Source organism: Cyphellophora europaea (assembly GCF_000365145.1).
Source record: "Cyphellophora europaea CBS 101466 unplaced genomic scaffold supercont1.2, whole genome shotgun sequence".
Taxonomy (NCBI): Eukaryota; Fungi; Ascomycota; class Eurotiomycetes; order Chaetothyriales; family Cyphellophoraceae; genus Cyphellophora; species Cyphellophora europaea.
Window position 1 is genome coordinate 3391554 of NW_008481808.1, and position 24308 is coordinate 3415861.

General features: G+C 54.3%; 9 protein-coding genes across 9 annotated transcripts; 8 read left to right on the top strand and 1 right to left on the bottom strand.

The window, feature by feature from the left end:
• Window positions 1–1058: 1058 nt before the first annotated feature.
• On the top strand, window positions 1059–4773 carry HMPREF1541_02799 (uncharacterized protein; the record flags this gene model as incomplete). The annotated part of the gene is made up of 5 exons (XM_008717154.1): window positions 1059–1151; window positions 1206–1236; window positions 1288–1824; window positions 1877–4120; window positions 4169–4773. The coding sequence occupies 5 exons, from the start codon at window positions 1059–1061 to the stop codon at window positions 4771–4773; spliced, it is 3510 nt and encodes a 1169-aa protein (XP_008715376.1).
• Window positions 4774–5419: 646 nt separating this feature from the next.
• HMPREF1541_02800 (uncharacterized protein) lies at window positions 5420–7051 on the bottom strand (the record flags this gene model as incomplete). Its single annotated transcript, XM_008717155.1, has 4 exons — window positions 5420–5685; window positions 5759–6758; window positions 6804–6910; window positions 6958–7051. The coding sequence occupies 4 exons, from the start codon at window positions 7049–7051 to the stop codon at window positions 5420–5422; spliced, it is 1467 nt and encodes a 488-aa protein (XP_008715377.1).
• A 745-nt stretch (window positions 7052–7796) lies between these two features.
• Window positions 7797–8801, top strand: HMPREF1541_02801 (uncharacterized protein; the record flags this gene model as incomplete). Its single annotated transcript, XM_008717156.1, has 1 exon — window positions 7797–8801. One exon carries the CDS (start codon window positions 7797–7799, stop codon window positions 8799–8801), a length of 1005 nt encoding a protein of 334 aa, XP_008715378.1.
• Window positions 8802–9376: 575 nt separating this feature from the next.
• On the top strand, window positions 9377–11761 carry HMPREF1541_02802 (uncharacterized protein; the record flags this gene model as incomplete). Its single annotated transcript, XM_008717157.1, has 2 exons — window positions 9377–9651; window positions 9700–11761. 2 exons carry the CDS (start codon window positions 9377–9379, stop codon window positions 11759–11761), a joined length of 2337 nt encoding a protein of 778 aa, XP_008715379.1.
• A 506-nt stretch (window positions 11762–12267) lies between these two features.
• Window positions 12268–14609, top strand: HMPREF1541_02803 (uncharacterized protein; the record flags this gene model as incomplete). The annotated part of the gene is made up of 4 exons (XM_008717158.1): window positions 12268–12342; window positions 12396–12427; window positions 12477–14256; window positions 14307–14609. 4 exons carry the CDS (start codon window positions 12268–12270, stop codon window positions 14607–14609), a joined length of 2190 nt encoding a protein of 729 aa, XP_008715380.1.
• Window positions 14610–15294: 685 nt separating this feature from the next.
• HMPREF1541_02804 (uncharacterized protein) lies at window positions 15295–16755 on the top strand (the record flags this gene model as incomplete). Its single annotated transcript, XM_008717159.1, has 5 exons — window positions 15295–15362; window positions 15430–15610; window positions 15659–16235; window positions 16282–16370; window positions 16417–16755. The coding sequence occupies 5 exons, from the start codon at window positions 15295–15297 to the stop codon at window positions 16753–16755; spliced, it is 1254 nt and encodes a 417-aa protein (XP_008715381.1).
• Window positions 16756–17430: 675 nt separating this feature from the next.
• HMPREF1541_02805 (uncharacterized protein) lies at window positions 17431–18925 on the top strand (the record flags this gene model as incomplete). Its single annotated transcript, XM_008717160.1, has 3 exons — window positions 17431–17820; window positions 17869–18677; window positions 18727–18925. The coding sequence occupies 3 exons, from the start codon at window positions 17431–17433 to the stop codon at window positions 18923–18925; spliced, it is 1398 nt and encodes a 465-aa protein (XP_008715382.1).
• Window positions 18926–19452: 527 nt separating this feature from the next.
• On the top strand, window positions 19453–21367 carry HMPREF1541_02806 (uncharacterized protein; the record flags this gene model as incomplete). Its single annotated transcript, XM_008717161.1, has 3 exons — window positions 19453–20195; window positions 20246–20327; window positions 20414–21367. The coding sequence occupies 3 exons, from the start codon at window positions 19453–19455 to the stop codon at window positions 21365–21367; spliced, it is 1779 nt and encodes a 592-aa protein (XP_008715383.1).
• Window positions 21368–21858: 491 nt separating this feature from the next.
• HMPREF1541_02807 (uncharacterized protein) lies at window positions 21859–23778 on the top strand (the record flags this gene model as incomplete). The annotated part of the gene is made up of 1 exon (XM_008717162.1): window positions 21859–23778. One exon carries the CDS (start codon window positions 21859–21861, stop codon window positions 23776–23778), a length of 1920 nt encoding a protein of 639 aa, XP_008715384.1.
• Between the last annotated feature and the right edge of the window lie 530 nt (window positions 23779–24308).

Consider the following 24308-nt stretch of genomic DNA (forward strand, 5'->3'; position numbering starts at 1 on the left):
GAGTGCAAGTCCTGACGACCACGTGGATACCGGCATCTCGACAGCATTTTCCGCGAAGTGGCGCGACTGGTTGTGTCGTTGAGGAGAGGGTGCATGGTGTCACGTTGCTGAAGTGCAGGCGACGCGCAAGATCGTAGGTAATAGGGGTCAGTTAGGGTAAAGCGAGCCAAAGGAATTCGATTTTTAACATTGGCCTTTGAGCCTCCGAGAGGGAACCGCAAGGCAAGCGCCGCAAGCCACGTCTGTCCCTCAGCCAGTCAGACAGTGCCCCCTTTCTTCAACATACGCCACCCTATGCTGTTTGGAGACACTTCAGGGACGAGCATGCGGGCTTGCAATCGAGCTTTAAACCCGATAGAGATGGGCGGCGTTGTAGGTGCCCATGGGTGGGGACATGAGCACCGCCAGAACTGCCAGAGGAGCACTCGTAGGGTGGAGTTCGGGGTATCCTGGTTGGTTAGCGGCCGCGCCCTCCTCGAGGGAAACCTGGCCCGCTTCAGACACTTCACATTGTGCACACAACACCCTGGTGTATGCGCATCTTTTGTGTGCTGCACTTCCAAGATAACTTCATTCTCGTCGTCGCATAGGCACGCCTTCTCTCTGAAACTACGCCTTTGACGTCCGTGAGCTCCTGGACCGCCGTAGCAGGCAGAAAGGCCAACTTACCTCCGCCCTCACTTTCCGCCCACCTCCCTGCTGGAAAACCGGGCTCCTGGTCCAGCGACAACCTAATCACGAACCCTGATAATCCTCCGGCACTGTACCAGGGATTGCCAATTGGCCTCGCCGATCGACCAACCACCCATACTCTCCTGCCTTTTCGATATCGACCTCTACCACTATCGTCCCTTTCGCGTCTTAATCTCTTGTGGACAGCCGCCGGCGGCTGGGACACCTGCTCATCAAGCAACGGGGCAATACCACAGACCAGCAAGAGGTGCAATTCCAATGCGGTACCCTGTCCTCCGGTCATAACAGTTTTGCGATTTGTTTTTGTTGTACAGTCGCCCAGTACTCAACGCGCCAGGGGCGTATTGAAATAATCCGGTCTCATCATGGCCGCCGCCGCCGTTGATCCGGGCATGACATACCCCGACTCGCCATACGACGCAGAGGATGTTCCGTATCCATGTAAAGGTTGCGGAGAGGTGAGCAGCTGGCAATGCTCTGTTGATAACCACAATCACTGACTCAACTTGCAGATCCTCGAGGAGGGCAAGGCGTTCGAGCTTGGTAGGTTCCCCGTTCCGCTCCCAATAGAGGTGTATACTGACACCTGCATAGCTGGCAATCGCTGGCACATTGACTGCTTCCGATGTAACACCTGCGGCACTCTGCTCGACTCCGATGCCAATCTACTCCTGCTTGGCGATGGCTCGCTGATATGCAACAATTGTACCTACAGCTGTAGCAGCTGTGGTAACAAGATTGAAGACCTGGCCATTCTGACTGGTGACCAAGCCTTTTGTTCAGATTGCTTCAAATGTCGCAACTGTAAGAGAAAGATTGAGAATCTGAGATATGCTCGCACTTCACAAGGCATTTTCTGCATGGATTGTCATGAAGCCCTCATGGCTCGGCGACGCAAAAAGACAGGCCGCAATCCATCAGCGCGCTCAAAACTTAGCAGCAACATATTGTTGGATAAGTCCTTACCTGCGATCCCACCTCCTGGTGCCGGAAGCTTTGCTCAAGAAGAGATGGATTATGGCCAGCCGTACGTATCGCCTCCTCTTGAAGGCCCGTCGATATCAAAGACCATTAGTGAGTTGAGGGAACCTGATTCAGGACCTTCGCCGCCACAGGAACATGTTCGAGCTGGTATGTGAATCCCTGAACCCTGAACCCTGAATCACTGCTAATACTTTCGTAGGTGGTCTCACTCTGCCATCTACCACGTTCAACGGTAAGCGTGGCTCTTTTGTCTCGTCCAAGCCAGATGCTTCCGGTATTGGAGGTGAAGAGTTTCTGGTGCCTGTTGCTTTTGACCCTACTCCTCCTGCTGGCCACTCGCCTCAGAATGTGGACGTAGCGAAAATGCCTTCCGACTACTTCTCGAGAACTCAGTCCCAGTCGAAGACAAACAGTCCACACATCACTTCGCAGTTTCAAGGCATGCAGCGTTCTCAGCAATCCTCATCGGATACACTGCGCAACCGACGGGAAGAGAGCACAAATCGGACCAACTCGACATCTGCATCGTCTTACGTGGCCGTCGAACAGCCGCAGCGACAGCCCTCGGGATCTAGCAGCATCTCGCAGGTCGCCCGCGGTGGTGTCTCAAAAGACGACGACTTTAAGCTGCAGGATGCTCCTAAGACAAAGCGGATGAACTCCAGCAGTCACTCCAAAGTCGAGTCGCAAGACCAGACAACTGCGCTTCCACAGGATTTCGCCGATGTCGACCAGTACTCTACCCCTCGCCATTCGATTGACAGTCCGATGAGCAACGAGTCACCGCGGCCGCCTCTGCATCCCGCTTTGCTGGCCGCCAATCTGCCTAAGCGGGGCGATTCGCTTGATCGAGCAAAAATGAACCAGAGTAACCAAGGCAAGACAATCACGCGGAAAGAAGTGAATACGGCCAACATACCAGCATCACTCACCAGCGCCATAAGCCCGAATACGACTGGCGACAACGCAAAGGTGAATGGCGGTAAAGTTATCTCCGCGCCTATCGAGTCTCCCAACTCTAAGAGCATATATGATACTCCCAGCATACCTAAAGACCAGGCAACCGAATCTTTTATCGAGCCCCGCAGCGCGCCTATGCCACCACCTCCAGGGTCTACTAAATCTCGCAATGAGTCGGTCAGCACTATCCACTCCGAGGTGAAGGCACAGAAGTCGCCATCGCTCCCCCGATATTCAGCAGGTGGCGATTTTACGATGGACGAGGACATGGCTCGAATTCTTGGCAACGAAGAATCTAGCAGCTCGTTCCTGAAACGTGTCTCAAATTCTGTGCGACATGGCCGCAGTTATAGCGACAAAGCTGGACGTCTCTCAAGAGACCGATGGCCACGATCTCCTGTAGCAAATCCCCTCGCACATGAAATCAGCAGTCCCAGCAGTGCCTCACCAGAGGTGCGCGAGGAGATTGCTTGGTTCAAGAACCAGCTTCGTGTCGAGCGACAAAAGATGATCGATCGCGAGAAGAGAATTGCCGAACTCGAGGCTCAGCTTGCTGCGAACGTGGAGATCAAGCAGGTGAATTCCGAACTTCGAGAGAAGAGATCCACCATGGTCGTCCTCGACACGCAGAAGGAGATTGTCGTGCGTGAGCTTGAGGTTTTGACCGAACATATCGCTGCTGTCAAGGCCAACAAGGAGCCCCTAGATGTGACGAAATTCTCGACCAACGTGCTTCGAGAGTTTGTCGATGCGCTTGAGAAGCTCAAGAACACCTTCACCCCTCAAATTGAGGACCTGATCGAAAAGAGAAACGCTCTTGTTGAGGAAATCGCCAACTTGAGCCATCTCAAGGATAAGAGCTTTGCTGAGTTCGAGCAGTTGTCTTCCAAGAATGCTCAGTTGGCCGAGCTCAACAACCAGCTTGTCCACCAGATCCAGAACCTCTACAAGGCGAACTCAGGTCATACAAATGAGCAGACCAGGAATCAGGTTAACGGACTCGGCATCTACACCCATCACAAGGATAAGTCGATCGAATCTGCCACTGCGGTCCGCAACATGTCGACTGATGTCTCAATTCCTGATTCCGCCACCACTCTCGCTACCAGCGAAGCTGAGCCAATCACTGTGCTTCAAGGGCCGCAGGTGGTCAACATTCGAAAGGGTCAACCAAAGAAGTTCGACTGGAGAAAGGGCCAGAAGGTCGCTAAGGGCGTCACGAAAGGACTCAAGGGAGCCTTCTCATCCGCTCAGCAGAGCTATAGCCGTGACCTTCAATTTGCCGAGACTGGTGCATATGGTCAGCAGCCGGCTGGCATGGGGCCCGAGTATGGTACTTCTCTGCCTGGCAAGAACCAAGAGCCTGCAAAAGGTGGCGGGTTTGGTTTCTTTGGCGCTGGTCAGAAGGCCGGCACCAAGCCCAACGGGTTGTACGCTCAGCAAGCCAACAACTCCACTCCCAGCCTGCTTGATGCTAGTATTCGTAAGTCCAGCTCGGTCATTCTTGAAATCCCGAAGCTAACAGCCACAGATCTTTACGGTTCCGATCTTATGGACCGTGCTGAGTTTGAGCGATCCGCCATCCCAACCATCGTCAAGCGCTGTATCGGCGAAGTTGAAGCCCGCGGCATGGATATGGAAGGTATATACCGCAAATCTGGTGGCAACAGTCAGGTGCAGCAAGTGCGCGACGCCTTCGAGCGTCTCCATACCGATACCTCAGCCATCGATGAAGTGATCTCCGATCCGGATATGGACATTCATGCCGTCACCTCCGGGTTGAAGCAGTACTTCCGCAAGCTCCCAATGCCGCTGATCACGTACGAAGTCTACGACAAACTCCTCGCTGCAACCACCATACCGCAGGAAAACCGCGAAGAGCGTGTGGCGGCCATGACTGAAGCGGTCAAGTCGCTACCTCGAGTACACTACGAGACTTTGGAGTATCTCATGCAGCATTTGGCACGTGTCGTGGAGCTTAAAGATGAGAACCTGATGACAAGCACGAACTGTGCGGTCGTGTTTGCGCCGACGATCATGCGTCCAGAGAGTTTAGCAAGAGAGCTAGGCGACACGAAGGCAAAGAATGAGGTGGTGGGATTGATGATTGAGGAGTGGGAGGCCGTCTTTCGCTGAGCGACAGCTTGAGGAAAGGGATCGAAGTCTTGAAAGAGATATGATGCAGGCTTTGGGAAGGGCTTGGGGCCTTTCCTGCAGTAACTGTAGCAGCTTGGGGTGATTTGATGGGCGGCCTATTCGCCGTCCTGGTCGGAACATGGAGATGTCTGCGGCATGTTTTTCCAGCGACTCCACGAGCGAGGTGTTTTGTGCGTTGTTTTTTTCCTTTTGAGAAAAAGGCTGCGCAGATTCGCAGCAGCGAGTGCCTTTGTTGGGCTTTTTGAAGCTTGAAGCGAGCGAGATGCCTGTCATGGTAAGCTTGGCGGAGGCTTTGGTAGCTACAGTCTGGGCATGGCGATGATGATGAGCCTTGAGCACGAGCCTAAGAAGGGGCCCCGGATCTGTGTGGGCGGCTCGAGCAACTTTGATACCAAATTGAACTGTGGATACGATAGCCACACTTTTTCGAATGAGAATGCCGAGAAGATGAATCTCTAGACCACTACCTTGCCCCTGCTATTTACTGCGTTTTCTTACGAATGTCATCAACAGGCGGTAATCGTAATGCTGACTTGACTCTACGTTGAAGCAGCTCCTCTCTACCGTCACTACTCGGTCAGACCGCCCGTCTGGCTGTATCCGCACCGGCACAGAGACGCTGCCCCTAGAACGTCTCGTCTTCAAGGCCCTTGGCGGGGCGCACGACTGTTGGCGAGCGCTCCTCCTCCTCCTGCTCTCCCACAGCCACGTCCCCGGCGCGATCACCGTCTTCGTCCCCGTACTGATATATATACTGGCCATCCTCGCCGATTTCGACATCGAGATCAAGGTCGTCTTCGGTGATCTCGATCTCCCCTGCCGTGTTGCGGTGCGGAGACAGACCGGCGGTGGTCAGCAGGTCATCTACTATTCGGCGGGAGGCTTCTTTCGCTGTGGGGAGTCGGCATGTTAGTACATTTACGGAAACTAAGGAGCGGCTTGAAGGAGAGAGGCCCAAACTTACCAGGTGTTTTCAGCAGGCGGTTCTGGGGCACGTGAAATTGCATGGTCTTTGGTGGGCTGCCGAATTGCAGGTCTGTGTCCTCCTCGTCGGAGTCAAAATCCCAGGCGCCACCTGTTGGGGCAGCCGACTTGTGCGCCGGTGGCGTTTGCATGGCTGAGACGCCTGTTTCCTGCCCGCGTGGTAGGCTGGGCCGGGCCTTGGGCCTTCCGGGCGTCAAGACGGACACACCGGGCGTGCGAGGACCACGAGCTTTTGCGGGTGAGAAGAGCTCGGTGTGCAGCTGTGGAGGTGCGACTTCCGGAGACGAAGATAGCGTGCTCTCGAAGAGCTTGCCGCGCGTTCGTTGGGCGGTGGCTGGCGTGGCGCGTACAGGAGAACGGTGCCGAGTCGTAGTGAGCGGAGTGGCTTGGACTCGGTAGTTTTTGTCGAGGATCCGATGCAGGAGGGGATCGGTCTGCTTGCGAGATGTCGAGGGCCGCCTCTCCGAGGGAGGCGGTGGTAGAAAGGGTGAAGACTGTGGCGTTTGAGCAATGTCTGAGGGGTCGAAGTGCGTGGTTTGTGCTCCAGGAGTGGACGGTGCGGGCTGGGTATCGGAGAGCGACGACGTTTGGTCGGATTCAAGGGTGCTGTCGACCGCTGTGGAAGTGACTTCTTGTCGCAATGTCTCGTACGGAGAAGGGTCTTCCACAAAGACCGAGGCCGGTGTAGATGCTGAGTAGTCTTGAGCAAGGCGCTGTTTGGTCCTTGGTCGCGGAGTCGAGGATTTGGAGGGTGACAATGTCATGTTGGATATGTCGAGGTCAGCAATCGAGTCTGTCGAGATGTGTTGCGCCGTGGGGGTGGAGATCGAGTCGGAGGTCTCGAGGGTTGTATGTGAAGTAGTGGCTTGAGAATCATCGGTCGTAGTGGTCTCTTCATGGAGGTGCGAGTTCGCAAGCGCCTGCTCTTCATAGCCGGACAGGGACACATTTGCGCTGGACTCGAAGAATTGTTTCCAGAACTGCGACGGTAAATATGCGCACATGGTATGCAGAGGCTACGGTACCTTGGAGCCTTCCCAGACGTCCCTAGAGTGATTGGTGTACTGCTCAACGATCGGTAGTATGCTTGAAGTGACTATGCGATGTGCGCGACTGAAGTTGTGGTCGATTTCTTGACTGATGTTAGATGTATCGTGGTAGCGGGGATGATGGTTGAACCTTGGAGTGTAAGGGTGATGGACTGCTCTAGTTTTTCCAACTCCTCCGTCGCTGTCAACTGACGCTGCTGCGCCGTTGAGCTAGGTCGCGTCATCCTCGATATGATGTATGTAAGCCGCCGGCCCCTCGACTACTCGCAAGATGATTGTCAAATTCGCCGGAGACGCGTCGCGTGCGACGAGGCTGTAGTGTGACACCATGAGGCTGAGCCGTCAACGAGCGGGGCTGTCCTCACCGCCCGGGCGCTGACATTGCCTATCTAAGATCGGCAGACAAAGTCCCGAAGCCTCTCCCTCTAACACCTCGTTCAACCACTGTCATTTAGATTCAGGATGAATGCGATAATAAGTAGTCCTCGTGAGGACATTGATCACTCCTGACGAGATCTAAGAGACATCTCTCATACATTCGGCATACTTGCGCAGAGTTCAACGTGACCTGTACTTCTGTGGTGGCGTGCATTAGTGGAGTAAAAGGCGGGGTGCATTTGTCCCTCCGGGTCCAGGTGGCTTTCGACTTTCAGGCGTCAGTATTGAACCAATTCCTTGCATTGCTACTAATAGAGATTCTCCGCAACACAAGCTGACGCTGAGACTCGTTCATTCCGCAAATGTTACTTGAAATTTCGCATGACCCTTCTCCCTTCTGCTGAATCTACATCCGACCGTTTCCGCCGCCAAAATGCCGGCCCCTTTGGCTCGAGGTGTGTACCTTTCCGCCCTGTCATGCGACCTCCTTACATCACGATCCAATTGTTGATTTCCCGTCCCTGAGCGGTGTACCATACAAGCACGTGCTGTGCCGCACCGAGCGTTTGCCCTCGTGCACCGTTAACTGACATGCCTCATCCTGCAGGAGCCATCATCGTGGTCAGCATCCTAGTTGCCGCCGGCATAGCCGCGTATGAAAGCGATAACATCAGAGACTGGGTGGAGCGTACGAAAGAGAAGATCACGACTAGCTTGAACAAGATTAGCGATGACTTCCGACCGAAACGTGCAATCGCGATGCGCACTATGCAAAGAGATGCTTCCATGATGGAAGACACAGGCGATGCTGCAAGAGCCAAGCGAGATGAGGTGAAGGCGCAGCTGGCAGAAAGGGCCCGTATCCTTGAAGCAAAAGCGAGGAGGAAGCGAGACTTATCATTGGAGCCACTGTCGCCGAGTTTCGACGCCTTAGTCGACGAGGATGGCAAATTGCGCGGTAGCCCAGAATCACCTCGAACACCTACGGCTGCCACATCTGCGTTCGAGACAACCGAGAAGGCAGGGGAGCTTCGTTCGAGGAATCCAGCTAGCCGTGGGCCTGGGGAATTTTCTCGTCAACTGCCAGTGACACAGCAAAATGTTGCCGATCTAGAGCGTGAGATGCGAAGCACATTCAATATCCCCATCCCAGATCCCAGGAGTGCTTTCCCGCCTTCAACCCACCCTTCAGAGAGCTTACTCGATCTTACTCCTACGACTGAGGACTTCCCGGACCCGGACATCTCGATCCCTTCAGCAGATTCCCGGGAAAACAGAACACGTAGATCAGACTACTTTTCCGCCGCAGACTCCTCGCGTACCGTTTCAGATGCAGAACCACAGTTCTACTATGCTCATCCTTCCCGCCCTTACGAGCCGCTTGAACCTCGATCTCAAATACTGAGTCCAGCTGCGGTAGATGTTTCCATTTCGTCCGCACCTAGTGTGGCAGGAAGCACGTCCATAGTACATCCAAGCGATGTGGATCTGAGTGATGACGACTTATTGAGCGAACCAGATGGCGTTCGAACTCCAGCGAGTGCGTGGACAGAGGTGGGAAGTTCAGTCAGCGGGGATGATAGACTTATGCATTGAAAAGAAGAGTCTGGACTCAAAACGATAACATTACATTTACAACGGGACTTTTGACGACCCGTCTTTTGACACCTTCTATGTTGTGAGGATCTTAATCTCAACTGCTTGAAAGCATGCGACTACCCGCCTCGCACTATGGCGTCGCAGGACAGCCCCTATCAGTTATTATGGTGCGGGTTGACAACTGCCTTACGCACCTGCATCTCACACTGCCCAGCAGATTCCCACGCCCCTGCCTCATACTGTGTGAAGCACAACTTCACTTGCGGCGCACTCACATTCCCGACAACTGTTGGACATCCTCTGATACAGTCTCGGCACACCGTATTCATGTTGTCTTCACCCTTACTCTATCACCAGCTGTCTCACTGTTGAACTAGGTCGTGAATGCAGCGATTTCGATATACTTCAGCCATCTAAGCCTCTCAGCCAGCACGCCCGCAGTCCGCCGTCTCGATCAATCTCAGCTTTACGTTCTCCCAGCAGATTCTTTGACACCGTGCGCTCGCGATCCCGACAAGATCCTCTTTCGAATGAACATCAACGACTAGCTGGTCACCCAGATTTCACCCATGATGGATGTTGCGGAGACAGGGGAGGACCCCTCGAGCAAATCATGGTCTATCACAGACGTGAGTACCCATCGGCCATACTTTTTGTTGAATGATGCTAACATAAAGAAGATTGTCTTCGTTGCGTGTGTCAGCCCCATCCTGGTTGCAGCCGTTCTAGAATGGTTCCTATGGCTCGCTGCCTTCTTGTATTGTCTGAGCAAAGCCTTCAAAAAGGCTGATCATTGGTCTCAACGCTTACTGGCGACTCTTTTGATTGTCATTTTCTTGATCATCAGGTAAAACACGTGGCCATATACGAATTACACTTGCTAACGGCTGTCCAGGGGTGTCTTCCTGCCTGTCATGATCGTCACCATACCACTGCCGAGCCGCATCACCCGCTATTTCCCAGACATCGTTGTTTACGCTCTGCAAGAGTTTGCGTTCTACGCTTTCGCCGTCCTATTGACTGTCCCATGGCTTGTTGTAGTCTACCAGATCATCGTCCATCCGATTGGCCGTAAGAAGCAAGTCAGATATCCCCTGACTGAACACAACGCTCCGAAAGTCGTGGTCGTTATGCCGGTCTACAAGGAGCCGCCCGACTCGCTCTGGACAGCACTCAACTCCGTTGTCGCTGGAGACTACCCCCCAGAATGCATTCACGTATTCCTCTCCTTCGACGGCGAAGATATCGACGAGCTCTATCTCAGGACTATCGACCGCCTAGGGATTCCGGTCACCATGAAAGACTTTCCAAAATCAATAGATGTTGCATATAACGGTGCCCGGGTCACAATATCCCGCTTTCGCCACGGGGGCAAACGCCACTGCCAAAAGGCTACGTATATGCTCATCGACAAGATCTACAAGCGGTACCTCTCCGTGAAAGACAATCTATTCATTCTCTTTATTGACTCGGACTGTATCTTGGATCCGGTGTGCATTCAGAACTTTATGTACGAGATGGAACTCAAGCCTGGTATCGACCAAAACATGCTTGCAATGACTGGAGTTATCACGTCTTGTTCGGAAAAGACATCCCTGATAACCCTTCTCCAGGATATGGAGTATGTGCATGGTCAGTTATACGAGCGCTCTGTCGAGTCCGGACTAGGAGCGGTCACCTGCTTGCCGGGTGCGCTGACTATTCTTCGCTTCTCTGCGTTCCGAAATATGGCCAAGTACTACTTTTCAGATAAGGCCGAGAATTGTGAAGATCTCTTCGATTATGGCAAGACTCACCTGGGCGAGGACCGGTGGTTAACACACCTGTTCATGCTGGGAGCCAAAAAGCGGTATCAAATCCAGATGTGCTCGAGTGCTTTCTGCAAGACTGAAGCCGTCCAATCTTTCCGAGCACTTCTCAAGCAGAGAAGACGGTGGTTTCTAGGCTTCATCACAAACGAAGTCTGCATGTTAACGGACTTTCGACTCTGGCGCAAGTATCCGTTGCTTTGTCTTATTCGGTTGATGCAGGATACCATAAGGACGACAGCATTGCTTTTTACCATCATGATGATCTCAGTTGCAACAAAGTCGAGTAAGTTTGGTGATCTCCCGTGGCAATTCATTTGCGTGTCATTGGGTTTGAACTGGCTCATGATGCTGTACTTTGCGGCAAAGTTGACGCGACTGAAGGCAGCCTTGTACCCGGTGATGTTCGTTCTGAACCCATTCATGAATTGGATCTACATGGTCTATGGCATCTTCACCGCCGGCCAGCGTACGTGGGGCGGGCCACGCGCGGATGCGGGCGCTGCTGATGCTAAGATTACTCCACAAGAGGCTATCGAGTACGCCGTCGCCACGGGAGATGATCTCAACATTGTCCCAGAAACGTTCAAGCCGGCCCTCCAAGCTCGGCAGCGGCGTGTCAAGCACTCGACCCTGGCACCGTCGCCAAGCGTTGAAGGCAGATTCGCTCCTGCAGAACAGATGTCAAACGGGGGCTATCGTGTCCACCGTCCTTCCTCAGGGGAATCTGACATCGACCTGAAAGATTTTAGATACTCCCACGACAGCTCAGGCGATCTGAGCGATACTGAAGGAATCTCAATCCACACTCCGCGCCGCGTCGACACCAGTCTCTACATGACTGATGCAATGTACGGCATGGAAGGTTCGAGCCATGCTGTATTGGCCGATCCGAGCGAGCTGTCCAGGAGGCTGAAAATACTTTCAGCAACATCTATGTTGCCATCAGCTGCCCAGTCCTCAATCAATGAACGGAGCCCTCTTGGCAGAACCAGTCCGCTCACTGCAGCGAACATGGGCAATAATGGGGTTCGGCGGGGACAGCGGGACAATGGCGGGCGGCCCCAGACCGATCAGACGGGGGCGAGGAGGAGTTCGGTCAGGAGAAAGTTGCAGAAGAGAGACTCCAGTCCAGCGAGCATGGTGTGAGCATTCGTGCAAAGCAAGGCTGAGAATGTCGAGGGGCGGGCTTCTGGGCGGACTAGTCCCAACCACAGGGCACACAGACATTATCAGTGACTCGTATTAACAAATCAGTATGTCATTAAGACCCAAGGATCGTCAGGCACTACGCGTTCGGACAGCAAACCTTTAACAAGTTCCCACCGCCTCACTTCTGGTTACCTAAAGTTTGCTGCCTTGTCCTGGTCGTGTTAGGCGGTGATTGGTGGTGCGGGGCGACGGTCTTGGCGGGCCGGGCAAGAGTGATGTAGGCTGCGGGCGCCAGCAACAGAACCTTCTTGAAGCGTCCCGAACCTGAAAAACTTCGAAGCCTTGCAGCACCCGTTTTAATTTTCTGTCCAGTCTGCGATCCGGCTCAAAGGACTGCTTCTCATCTGCAGCTGCTAACGCACCGCTTTGTTGCTATCTGAGATCTGAATTTCCCCCACCATCCTTTCCTTTCGCTATCCAAATTCCGCCACCGCCCAACAACCATGAGTGTCGTTGGTATTGATCTCGGTGCGCAGAGCACCAAGATTGGTGTTGCCCGGAACAAGGGCATTGATATCGTATGTCGATTCCTTTTCATCCGTTGAAGCAATTGTGTCTGACTTTTATCTAGATCACAAACGAGACCTCAAATCGCCAGACTCCGTAAGTCCTTGCGCTCCATCACGCTTTCACCGACACTAACCACCAACAGATCCCTTGTTGGCTTTGGCCCCAAGAGCCGATACCTGGGTGAAGCTGCCAAAACTCAGGAAATTTCAAACCTCAAGAACACCGTTTCATCCCTAAAACGCCTCATTGGCCGCACTATCAACGACCCGGAAGTCGCAATCGAGCAAGAATTCATTACCGCCCCACTCGTCGATATCAATGGCACTGTCGGCGCAGAAGTCACCTATCGCGGTGAGAAACAGAAGTTCACTGCCACTCAGCTTCTGGCCATGTATTTGGGCAAGATCCGGGATACCGCCGCCAAAGAGACGAGACTTGCCGTGTCAGATGTAGTCATCAGCTGTCCCGCCTGGTTCGCGGACTCGCAGCGGAGAGCCGCTCTTGACGCTGCCGAGATCGCTGGCCTCAAGACTCTGAGGCTGATCAACGATAATACTGCCATTGCTCTAGGCTACGGTATTACCAAGACCGACTTGCCGGAAGCTGACCAGAAACCCCGCCGCATCGTCTTTGTCGATATCGGCTACAGCGATTACACTGCGTCTGTCGTGGAGTTCAAGAAGGGCGAGCTCGCCGTAAAGGGCACTGCTTTCGATCGGCACTTCGGTGGACGTGACTTCGACAAGGCGCTGGTCGATCACTTTGCTGCGGAGTTCAAGGAGAAGTTCAAGGTTGACATCAACACCAATCTCAAGGCCAAGACCAGAGTTGCTGCTGCGGTTGAGAAGCTCAAAAAGATCTTGTCTGCGAACGCGCAGGCTCCCATCAGCATTGAGTCTTTGATGGACGACAAAGACGTGCGTGGCGTTATGAAGCGCGAAGAGCTCGAGACCCTGATCGAGCCTCTTCTTCAACGCGTCACTCTTCCTCTGGAGCAGGCTCTCAAAGACGCTAAGCTCAAGCCAGAAGACATCGATTCCATTGAGATGGTCGGCGGCTGTACTCGTGTGCCTTCTATCAAGGATCGTATCAGCAAGTTTTTCGGCAAGCCCTTGTCCTATACCCTAAACCAGGATGAGGCTATCGCTCGCGGTTGTGCCTTCGCCTGCGCCATCCTCTCGCCAGTCTTCCGCGTTCGGGACTTCTCAATCCACGATATCGTCTCATATCCTATTGAGTTCACCTGGGAGCAATCACCAGACATCCCCGATGAAGACACCAACCTCGAGGTGTTCAAGACTGGCAACGTTATGCCCTCTACCAAGATTCTTACCTTCTACCGTAAAGAGCCTTTTGACCTGGAAGCCAAGTACTCGAAGCCCGAAATGCTACCAGGCAAGATGAATCCTTGGATTGGCCGCTTCTCTGTCAAGGGTGTGAAGGCCAACCCCAACGATAAGGAGCACTTCATGATCTGCAAGCTGAAGGCGCGCCTGAATTTGCATGGTGTGCTCAATGTCGAGTCCGGCTACTATGTTGAAGATGTCGAGATCGAAGAACCGATTCCTGATGAGAAGAAAGAGGGCGAAGCCAAGAAGGATCCAGACGCTATGGAGACCGATCAGGCCAACGGTAGCGCCGATGGCAAGACCCCGACTCGCAAGGTCAAGAAACAGGTTCGCAAGGGTGACCTGCCGTTGTCCTCGGGCACTGCTTCACTAGATGAGGCTGCCAAGGCTGCCGCCGCCGAGGCCGAGAATGCCATGTTCATGGAAGACAAACTTGTCACCGACACCGAAGACAAAAAGAACGAGCTAGAGGCCTATATCTACGAGCTTCGCGCTCAGGTTGATGATCTCTATGCCGACTTTTCCAGCGACGAAGAGAAGGCTAAGATCAAGGATAAGCTCGAGAAGACCGAGGTATGCACTAACCCGCTTTCGACCATAAGAACTATGCTAACAACTCACAGGACTGGCTATACGAGGATGGTGAAGACGCTTCTAAGGCTCAATACATTGCCAAGATGGACGAGATTAGATTCGTTGCTGGTCCCGTGATTGGGCGCTACAACGAAAAGCTCGAAGAGGAGCGCCAGGCCCGTCTCAAGATCGAGGAAGAGGCAGCCGCTAAGCGACGTGCTGAGCTTGAGGCCAGAAAGAAGGAAGAGGAGGCGAAGAAGGCGGCGGAGAAACCGGCCGAGCCTCAAGATACGGAGATGAGTGAGGCTAATGGCGAGACTGTCAAACGGGAGGGCGTCGAGGAAGCCAAGTGAGGGCGGCACACCCGAACGGCCATGGATGATATGTTATGCATAGCGATTGGGAAGTTATCGGCGTTCTGTTGAGCAGTCCAAGATCAAGACACGAAGGGATGACGATAGATGGGTGTGGCCCATGCCAGCGGGGCGGCATAAGCAAAGCCATATGAGGACCTGAAAATGATGAGTTGGGATTCTGGACTGAGCGTCGCACTCTAGATAATCTCCATAGACCGATACCAATACCGTTAACAAGATGATGTCGTTCCTAGCCGACATGCAATGGTGCTTTTCTGCTAAGGCTTTGATCAAACGGAATCTGGCGTACATGTGGGACATATATGTGACAGCAGATGCGTCAAGAAGATACCAAGTTGGTATTTGAAGCAACATTGCTAGTGCTAGAACGAATGCCTTTCAGAATAGGTGAATTATGTTTGTCGCGACGGATCCGTGATCAATGCTGCTCGTCGCCCGTCGCTATAGTATGCGATGGACAATCCCGGATCCGATTTAGCCAATCATGGCGCAGCCGAGGTAACTCGACGACCGCGGTGTCGGTTTGGAGAGGCGAAGATGACTTAACATTCGCACTGCGACTTTCTCTGCAACTTCTCTCCTCCTCCTTCTGCTCATCCTCAGGTACCTCAGGTCCATCCTCAACTGTCCCTCTATTTCTCACCCTTAGCACTTCAACACAATGGCTACTCAACGTCTCGGCTCGCTCCTCTCACACCTCTCTCCCAGCAAGAGCGGGGTTAGTGCCATGTGAGTCTCACCTACCCTGAAGCTCCATCTGGGTCTGGTGAATCGAGCTAATATCTCCGTTGCGTAGCACTCAGAAGAATCCTGACGATGTTGTCATAACGCTGGCAATCCGGACGCCTCTTGCGAAGGGAAAGAAGGGTGGCTTCAAGGATACGGATCTGGACTTCATCGTCTACAGTCTGTTGAAGGAGGTTAACAAGAAAAGCAACCTCGACCCCAATCTGGTTGAGGATGTGTGCATGGGAAACGTATGTGATCATCAGCCTCCCAGACGATGACCGTATTGACAGATCTAGGTCGGCGACTCCAAAGCCGCCTACAAAGTTCGTGCCGCTATGCTAGCTGCCGGCTTCCCACACACCGCTGGCGCCAACAGCGTCAATCGATTTTGCTCTTCCGGTTTGAAGGCCGTGCAGGATATTGCCAACCAGATCACGTTGGGTAGCATTGACATCGGCATCGCCCTTGGTGCAGAGTCCATGTCTGCCGCCGGCGACCGCCTCGAGAAACCTTTCCATCCGGATATCCTCGCCAACCAGGATGCGGCAGATTGCATGCAGCCCATGATCCAGACGAGCGAAAACGTGGGCAATGACTTCAACATCAGCAGGAGGCAACAGGATGAGTACTCGGTAGAGAGTTTCAGGAGGGCGGAAGTGGCCCAGAAGGCTGGGTGGTTTGATGACGAGATTGTCCCAATCACCACTAAGGTCAAGGATCCCAAGACCGGAGAGGAGAAAGAGGTTACCTTGACCCGTGACGAGGGTCCCCGGTATGGCACGACCCTGGAGTCGTTACTGAAGATTAGGCCGGCCATGCCACAGTTCGGAGACAAGACAACTGGTGGAAACGCATCGCAGGTCACCGACGGAGGTAGGTCGTTTGACTTGTGCGATGGAGAGATGCTAATGATGCTTAGCTGCTGCTGTCCTTCTCATGAAGCGCTCCAGGGCTCTTGAACTCGGTCAGCCTATTTTGGCCAAGTTCTGCGGTGCGACCGTCGCCGGTGTAAGTTCGCCTAACAATACTATGGGAAGCGGGCTGACCGTTATAGGTTCCTCCCCGCATCATGGGCATCGGTCCTTCCGCTGCCATCCCCAAGCTACTTAGCAAGTTTGGCTTGACCAAGGAGGATATCGACATCTTCGAGGTTAACGAAGCTTTCGCCTCCATGGCAGTCTACTGCATGAACGTGCTCGGCCTTGACCATGCCAAGTTGAACCCTCGTGGTGGTGCGATTGCCCTTGGTCACCCTCTCGGTGCAACTGGTGCGCGCCAGATTTGCACCATTCTCTCAGAAGCCCGAAGGACGAAGAAGAAGATTCTCGTCACCTCTATGTGCATCGGCACCGGACAGGGAATGGCTGGACTTTTCGTCAATGAAAGCATTTGAAGGCTGAGCTGTTAGTGAAGAGGTCACGCCGGCTTCTCGAGGACTTGGGGGCCGTCTTTCCTGGGGCTGAAAAGCAGAAGAGCGGCTTTGTGTACATGAGATCGACGAAAAGCATGACTTGCGATCAGGACCTGTTTCCCAATATTGAATCTCGTCAATTACAGAAGTTTGCGTTGACTAAGCCACACCGATCATCTACCCTGGTCATCGTGAACGAGGCTTCAGACTGTTGGACTGCTCTCAAGACCGCAGTCCTCGTCGGAGCTTCTTGAGCAGGTGGGAATGATACAAAGGTGTATTTGTCGATATTCTCTGAGATAGATCTTCTCATCAGCACAGGATATTTACTGCCTGAACTGAAGCTTGGCACACGGACCAGATGCTTTAGCCTTGCATTCAGATACCCCACCTTGAATGATTTTCTGCGCATCTAGTTGACTGCTCCAACCCGACTTCAAGAATTTCCTTCGACGACTCTTTCCGCTCCTCAACTTCGCAGGAACACGGATCTGCTACTTGATTGGAGTCATAACCTGTCAGCGATTCATTACGGAGGACTTGACACTTGTGTCCCCGCCATTACTCATAACGCATCTGCTCTTGAGTCAGATTTACTTCTAGATCAGCCGCCGCTTCGACTTCATTCCTCCACTGATCCTTTCAAGCCTTCCCAAGATGTCTACTGAGGCCGAGGTCACCGAGGCTCTCAACCAGCCGGTCGACAACAATGCGCAGGCTGCCGACGATGCGAAGAAGATGCTAGAGGAACTGTCTGGCGAGGGCGCAACCAACGGTACTGCCGAGAAGTCGGACGAGAAGCCAGCTGAGAAAGACACCAACGGAACCTCGGAAGAGAAACCAGAGGACGATGACGAGAAGCGCGACCGCTCTCCAGAGTACCGTCGCAACAATCGAGGCGATCGTGATAGAGGGCGGGGCCGTGGTCGCGGCGGCGGCGGCCGTGGGCGTGGGAGCTATGGTGGTGGCCGCGACACCCGCAACAACATCAAGTCTGATCTGACGACTCAGGAGGAATCCGATGACCCTGTCGCCATTCGGAAACAGGTCCGTTGCAGCGTAGCATCACTCAGACCTCAAAACTAACTCTGGCAGGTCGAATTCTACTTCTCCGACAGCAATCTTCCCCGCGACAAGTTTCTCCTAGAGCAGGTTGGCGGCAGCAAGAACAATCCCGTCGAACTGAAGACTCTCCACTCCTTCAAACGCATGCGCCACTTCCAACCATTCGAGGCCATTGTCAACGCCATGCGCGAGTCAACCTTCCTTGAGCTTTGCGAAGATGATACCTGCGTGCGCCGGAAAGAGCCTCTGCCCGCCGAGCTCGACAACGGTCCCGACCCTAAGGCGGTTCAGATTTTCGAGGACCGTGCGATGCCCCGTTCTATCTATGCCAAAGGCTTTGGCGAGGAGACACCTAGCACGCAGTTCGATATCGAGGCTTTCTTTGCTGAGCACGGCACTACCAATGCCGTGCGTCTCCGTCGCGCCGAGGATAAGACGTTCAAGGGCAGCGTGTTTGTCGAGTTCGATTCCGAGGCGACAGCACAAAAGTTCCTGGAGCTTGATCCTAAGCCTGCGTTCGAGGGCAAGGAGCTGCAGATCATGAGCAAGAAGGAGTACTGCGAGAAGAAGGTCGACGACATCAAGGCTGGCCGTATGAAGCCCAATAGGCAATACGAGAAGCCTCGCTACGATCGCGATCGCCGAGGAGGCCGTGGTGGCCGGGACGGTGGCCGTGATTTCAAGCGCAAGCGAGATGACGAAGATGACCGTGACTGGCGAGTGCGCCGAGACGAGGACCGTAAGAGTGGCTTCCGTGACGGCAGGGGCAAGCATGATCGTGACAACAAGGGTCATGGTCGCCACGACTCAAAGTATGAGAAGGCGCAGAAGGACGATCGGTAAGTGCCACAAGACCTAGCTGCGAGACTTTTCACTAACTGTTGTCAGCGGCATTCCCGCTGTCCGGTCCACTGACGACAAGGATTCTGCGAAAGCCGACGCCCTTGCTAACGCAAAGGCCGCGGTGGAGGCTGAGACTGCGAAGGAGGCCACTGCTGGACAGAAGCGCGAGCGCGAAGAAGACGAGGGAGATGCAGAGCGGGAGACCAAGAAGGTGGACACGAAAGAAGTCGAGGCGGCCGCGTAAGGGCTCACGCAACGAGTTTGTGTCTAAATCTACATTGCCACGACGCATCGGGACGGCGCTATCTCTTCGTGCTTATGAATGCAATGGTCCACGGCTAACATAATCTCATTTGGGCTGCTTCTACTGGGTCGGGTTGGGTTTCGAGACCGGAGTCTCACAGGTATAGCATCACACATAGCTTCCAAGTGACAGCAGAAAAGTCTTTGCTTGCCTCATCCTCTCTCTCTCTCTCTCTCTCTCTCTCTCTCTCTCTCTCTCTCTCTCTCGCTGCGGAGCCGTGATGTCTGTGCCCTCCCGTCGTTTGCATCAACCTGTCACGTGACTCGCGCCTGCCTTCACTTGCGACCACAGCAGCAAACATGTCTGGTGCTCACTCAGATAATGTAAACCTCGACACTTTGAATCGACAACCCATGCATTATGATATTGACAACCTGGGATAATCAGCAAATACTTCGCCGCTTCCAGACCCACAACTACGAGCATACACCCTTGTCGCCAAGACTCCAGCATCTCCAGTCTCGGCGATGGACGACGATCCCAGAAACATCAACTTCTCGCCCTCATCATACTATACTTGGGGCCATTCTATACCAGTCTCTCCACCCTATAACTATAGCCAGCCCCGCCGTTCTCAGGCGCCAACTCGACGTCCGCAACCGTCCCTGATTCCGCCTGATCAAAACCGTGGAGGCATCTCCATCCGTGGTCGAGCAAATCGAGGTCGAGGCAGAGGGCGCTCCAGCAATCGCGACAATCCCAATCTTATCGACGTCCAGCCGTTTCGGCGTGGCGGCAGCGCCGAGTACGACCCATCTAATCCATCTCTTGGTGTAGATGAGCCGGATGTTAATGCCATTCGCATCAGCGATGCCCGCAATCGTCTTCGCGACCGCCTGAAATCACTAACGCCTGAGACCCGACTCGACTCTGAACCTCGACCATATAAGGACGCTGTGCCACCCTTTGAGTCTGCATCCGAGCCTGATCCAGACCTCGCACCGAAGTCTCCGCCAAGACAGCATCCCCTGCAGAATCTTTTTCAGCAGATGGCTGCCAACGGGGCTGCGCCCATCCCAACTGGACCAGCAGCTACCCACGGCCAGAGAACGAGGAGACTTCCAAATCATGTGCAAATTGCAGATGCGTATATCTTCCAACAGACGATTGATGAAAGATTACGGAAAATCGGTGTCACGCCCGCGAGGGAAGATGCGCTGAGGCTAGCGGGAGTGCAATGGATCGACCAGACGAGAAAGGCGCTTCGGTTGTGGGTATTGGAAGAACGCACAAAATGCAGCAGTTACTAATGCTTGTTAGACCAGTGAAGACATATGACACAGCCTGCGTCTACTACCATAAATTCCGTTTGTTCCACGGCGATAATGAGTACGCGTTCGTGGTAAGTGACCCAGATATGTCCACCACAACCCTTATATTGGTATGTCGATCTTCGAGCATGATTGCTAACGTAGACTTTGTGCTCAGGACGCTGCAGCAGCTGCGCTATTCACAGCCTGCAAGATCGAAGATACACTCAAGAAGTCGCGCGACATACTCTGCGCTGCCCACAATGCTAGAGCTCCCTCGCGCTCTGACCATCTCTCCCCCGATGATCCTTCATTTGACGCCCCTTCACGCGCTATAGTGGGGACTGAACGTCTAATGCTAGAGGCTAGCGGCTTCGATTTTCGCTCCCGACATCCGCAGCCACTGCTTGTCAAGTTACTGAAAGCCACCGGCCGCGAGAAATTAGACGACATCAGCAATACAGCGTGGAAGATTAGTCTTGACCTCTACCGCACACTCGCACCACTCAAGATGGGTGCTGCCGCCATGGCGTTCTCTTGCCTGGAGTTGGCCGAGCGAATGCACGGTTCATGGACCGACGCCAAGCAGCAAGACACGGAGAGAAGATACAAGCGCTGGGGTGTCCGCAGAGAAATGGTTGTGGAGACTCTCCTTGACCTGTTGGATGTATACACCTCTCATCAAAAATCGACGGCATTGGGCCCAACACTGCCGTTGGACGCGTTTCTCAATGTGCGCATACCACTAAACGAAGAGAGCGCCCGCCGACGTCTGCCGCGCTATACCGAGTACCACGAATCCACGCAGCCACGAGGTCCTGAGGATGGCGGCTATGGACGTGGCCCAAACGGAAACATGGCCAATGGTGGGAACAGTGGTCGAAGTAGCAAAAACACAAGCCCAAAGGATATCAGTCCGGGCAACCTGAGCGTACCGGGCACGGGCGGCAGTGGCAGTACAGCTGCCACAGCAGCAAGCACACACCAGACGCCGAGTGAGAGAGGGCCGCAGCAGGGTATCAGGCAGCGCGTAGGTGACAGGGGAAGGGAGGGGACAGTACGGTTCATGATTAATCCGGAAAGGGAGAGAGAGGAGAAGGCCGTGGTGTCCGAGTACGGCCTACGAACATGAAGCAGAAGCACGCCTACCTTAGCTCCCTATTCAGAATCTCGAGTTAGTGGAAGTTGCGCCGGTGTGAAGCGAAGCGGTGTTATTCTTCTGCCTGCATCGAGACGGAAAGCCCAAGTCAAGCAAAATCTCGGGGCACGCGGTCGGTGTAGGCTCAAGAAGACGTCGTGTTACTCTCATGTTGCCACCAGTTCGGGCACTTTCACCAAACAGAAACACTGTACAGACACTATAGGTTCTTCAAAACCACCTAGGGCCCTCTTCTCGTGCATTCCAACCCCGTACCGTCATTGGCCATGGTCATCTGGTATCCATATTTCAGCCTCGTGCAGCCTCGCCAGGAATGAATCTGGCCAATCTGGAACGATCGCTGCTTCATACCGGAGTTCAAGGTCAACGACCTCCCTTTCTTTCTTCTTTCACAATTTTGGCGAGCTTTGCTCGCAGAGTTATACCGACCCTTCCGCACCACCTTGGTAGCAGATGTAGGTGCGATGGCAGGGCCCAAAAACGCCGCCTTCGCCGAGGAGTCGGCAGAAGTGGAGGTCCTCCTCGCGTCTCTCACCAAGACCAAGGACCTCACGAAACGCATAGCCTCAAGCCTCAATCGGCTGGACTCGAGCGGAAAGATCGTCCGCGATGCCATCGGGCCCATTTACTCGAATACACAGCAGCTGCAAACGACAAGCCGGAACATTGACCGGGTCAATGAAGCCATCGAGCGCCTCCGCCAGCCGTTGGACACGCGCGGTCAGGAGGAAACGATCATCCGCGCGGGGCCCAAGGCTAGTGGACTGCCTCAGTATCTGAGCGCGTTAAAACGCGTGGATAAGGCACTGGGCGATATGGCCAGTACGAACCTGAGGTCGAATCAGGCTGCCATCAGCGAGTACCATGGGCTGCTGACCACGGGCGTAAATCAGCTGCAGGATTTGTACAGGGGCATGCTGCAGGAGGACGTGACGACTGTGGAACCGCTACATTACATTACCAAGAATCTACCGTTTCCGACTATTCCGCAGGAGAGGGTGCAGATGCTGGGCCAAGTTGCGGGCGCGATTGCTAGTGCGAGCGCTCAGGCGGCGAAACTGGGCCAGAGGGATGAGGACGTTGCGGCCAAGTTCTATGCAGAGATCAGAGGCGAATATTTGAACAAGTCTCTGCAAAACCTCGCGACTGGGAGTATATCGACCGTGAAGGTGAAGAAGGACGACTCAAAGGTCTACAAACAGGGCGACAGCGGCATCTCCGCCTATGCTCAAGGATTGGAGGGCATGATTCTCGCCGAGCACGAGAACACTTCACGCATCTTCCGCAACGAGTCCCCTCGGATGCTCTCTCAGACCTGCGCGCCAGCACTGGCGACCTTTTCTCGCACGCTCACCGACCTTAATCGGCACATCAAATCCCGTCTGCTCACCGACTGCTTCCTATCGTACGAGATCCTCGAACTCATCACTCCCCTCTCCTACCGCCTAGAGTCTCGCACCAATGCCTTACGCCCACAATTCTCCGATGCCTTGCGCCCCATCCGCGACGTCGCGCGCTCCTCGCTCAGTGAGATCTTGACCCAAACGCGCTCGAGCGCCGAAGCCACCCCATCACTACCACCAGACGGCAGCCCCATTGCCTTCGTCAATCAAACCTGCCTCCGCCTACAAGCCTTCTCCACCTTCGACCGCCCCGTCCTCACGCTCCTGTCCTCCCTCGGCGACGGCGGCTGGCGATCCAACACCAGCACCGGCGCCTCCCCGTCAACCCTCTCGCTCGAACTCACCCCCTCGACCGAGAACCCCACTCTACTCTCACACTACCTCCTCGACGTGCTCACCGCGCTCCTCGACCCCCTCGTCTCGCGCGCCACCACCCTCCACCGCTCCAAGCCCCTCCAAGGCATCTTTCTCCTCAACTGCACCGCCCTCCTCTCCCGCGCCATCACCACGCACCCGGACCTCGCGCGCTACCTCTCCATCACCCCGCACTCCACCAAGCTCGACGGCTACCGCAAGACCGCCGCGAGCCTGTACCTCTCGGCGTGGCGCGAACCCTCCGCGCACCTCCTCGACACCATCAGCACCTCGTCGTCCGCGGGTGGCAAAGCCGGCGGGCCCAACACGCGCAACAGCGGCGCCCTCGACAGCACGCAGATCGTCAAGAGCCTAAACTCCAAAGACAAAGACAAGATCAAGGAAAAATTCAAGGCCTTCAACGCCAGCTTTGAGGAGCTCGTCGCCCGCCACAAGAGCATGTACATGGAGAAGGAGGTGAAGGGGGCCATGGCTCGCGAGGTCACCGCCATGATCGAGCCGCTGTACGCGAGGTTTTGGGATCGGTATCGCGAGGTGGATAAGGGGAAGGGGAAGTGTGTCAAGTATAGCAAAGGGGAGTTGAGTGCGGTGTTGGCGGGGTTGTGAAGGGGATCGTGTGTAGTGTTATGTGTAGGTAAGGTATGCACTACGCAACGAAGTCATGTCGGAATGGAGGAGGTGGGCATTGGCTATTGCTATGCAGATGGGAACGCAGCAGCTTGGTTTTCTTTCCCCGTGCTTCGTTCAATTGCTCTCGTACTTAGCTACAGCAGTGCTCTCAAGCAGCAGTGCTGTCTTCCTTCCATCCATTCGTCCCCTGCGATGCCTATAGCAATATTCGACAGGGTACGTGTGATTCTAGATTATTCTTCCACGCAACAGATAGGGATACTGGAATCGGCGCGGGGATTTAAGAGCCTGCCGGGCACCGGGATCGTCGGCTTGGAGTACTGAGTTACCATATCTAGCACCTCAGTCGTCCTTAAGTATGCACTCAGTCATATATACATGACCGTGGCGGCCCTTCTCCACTATAAATCCGTCGCTATCATCGCAAAGCGATGCTCTTCACAACAGAGCTCATGGAGAGGTATGCGCGGGCCTCGTCAGCCGCCGCCACTGCACCTGCGGACGGG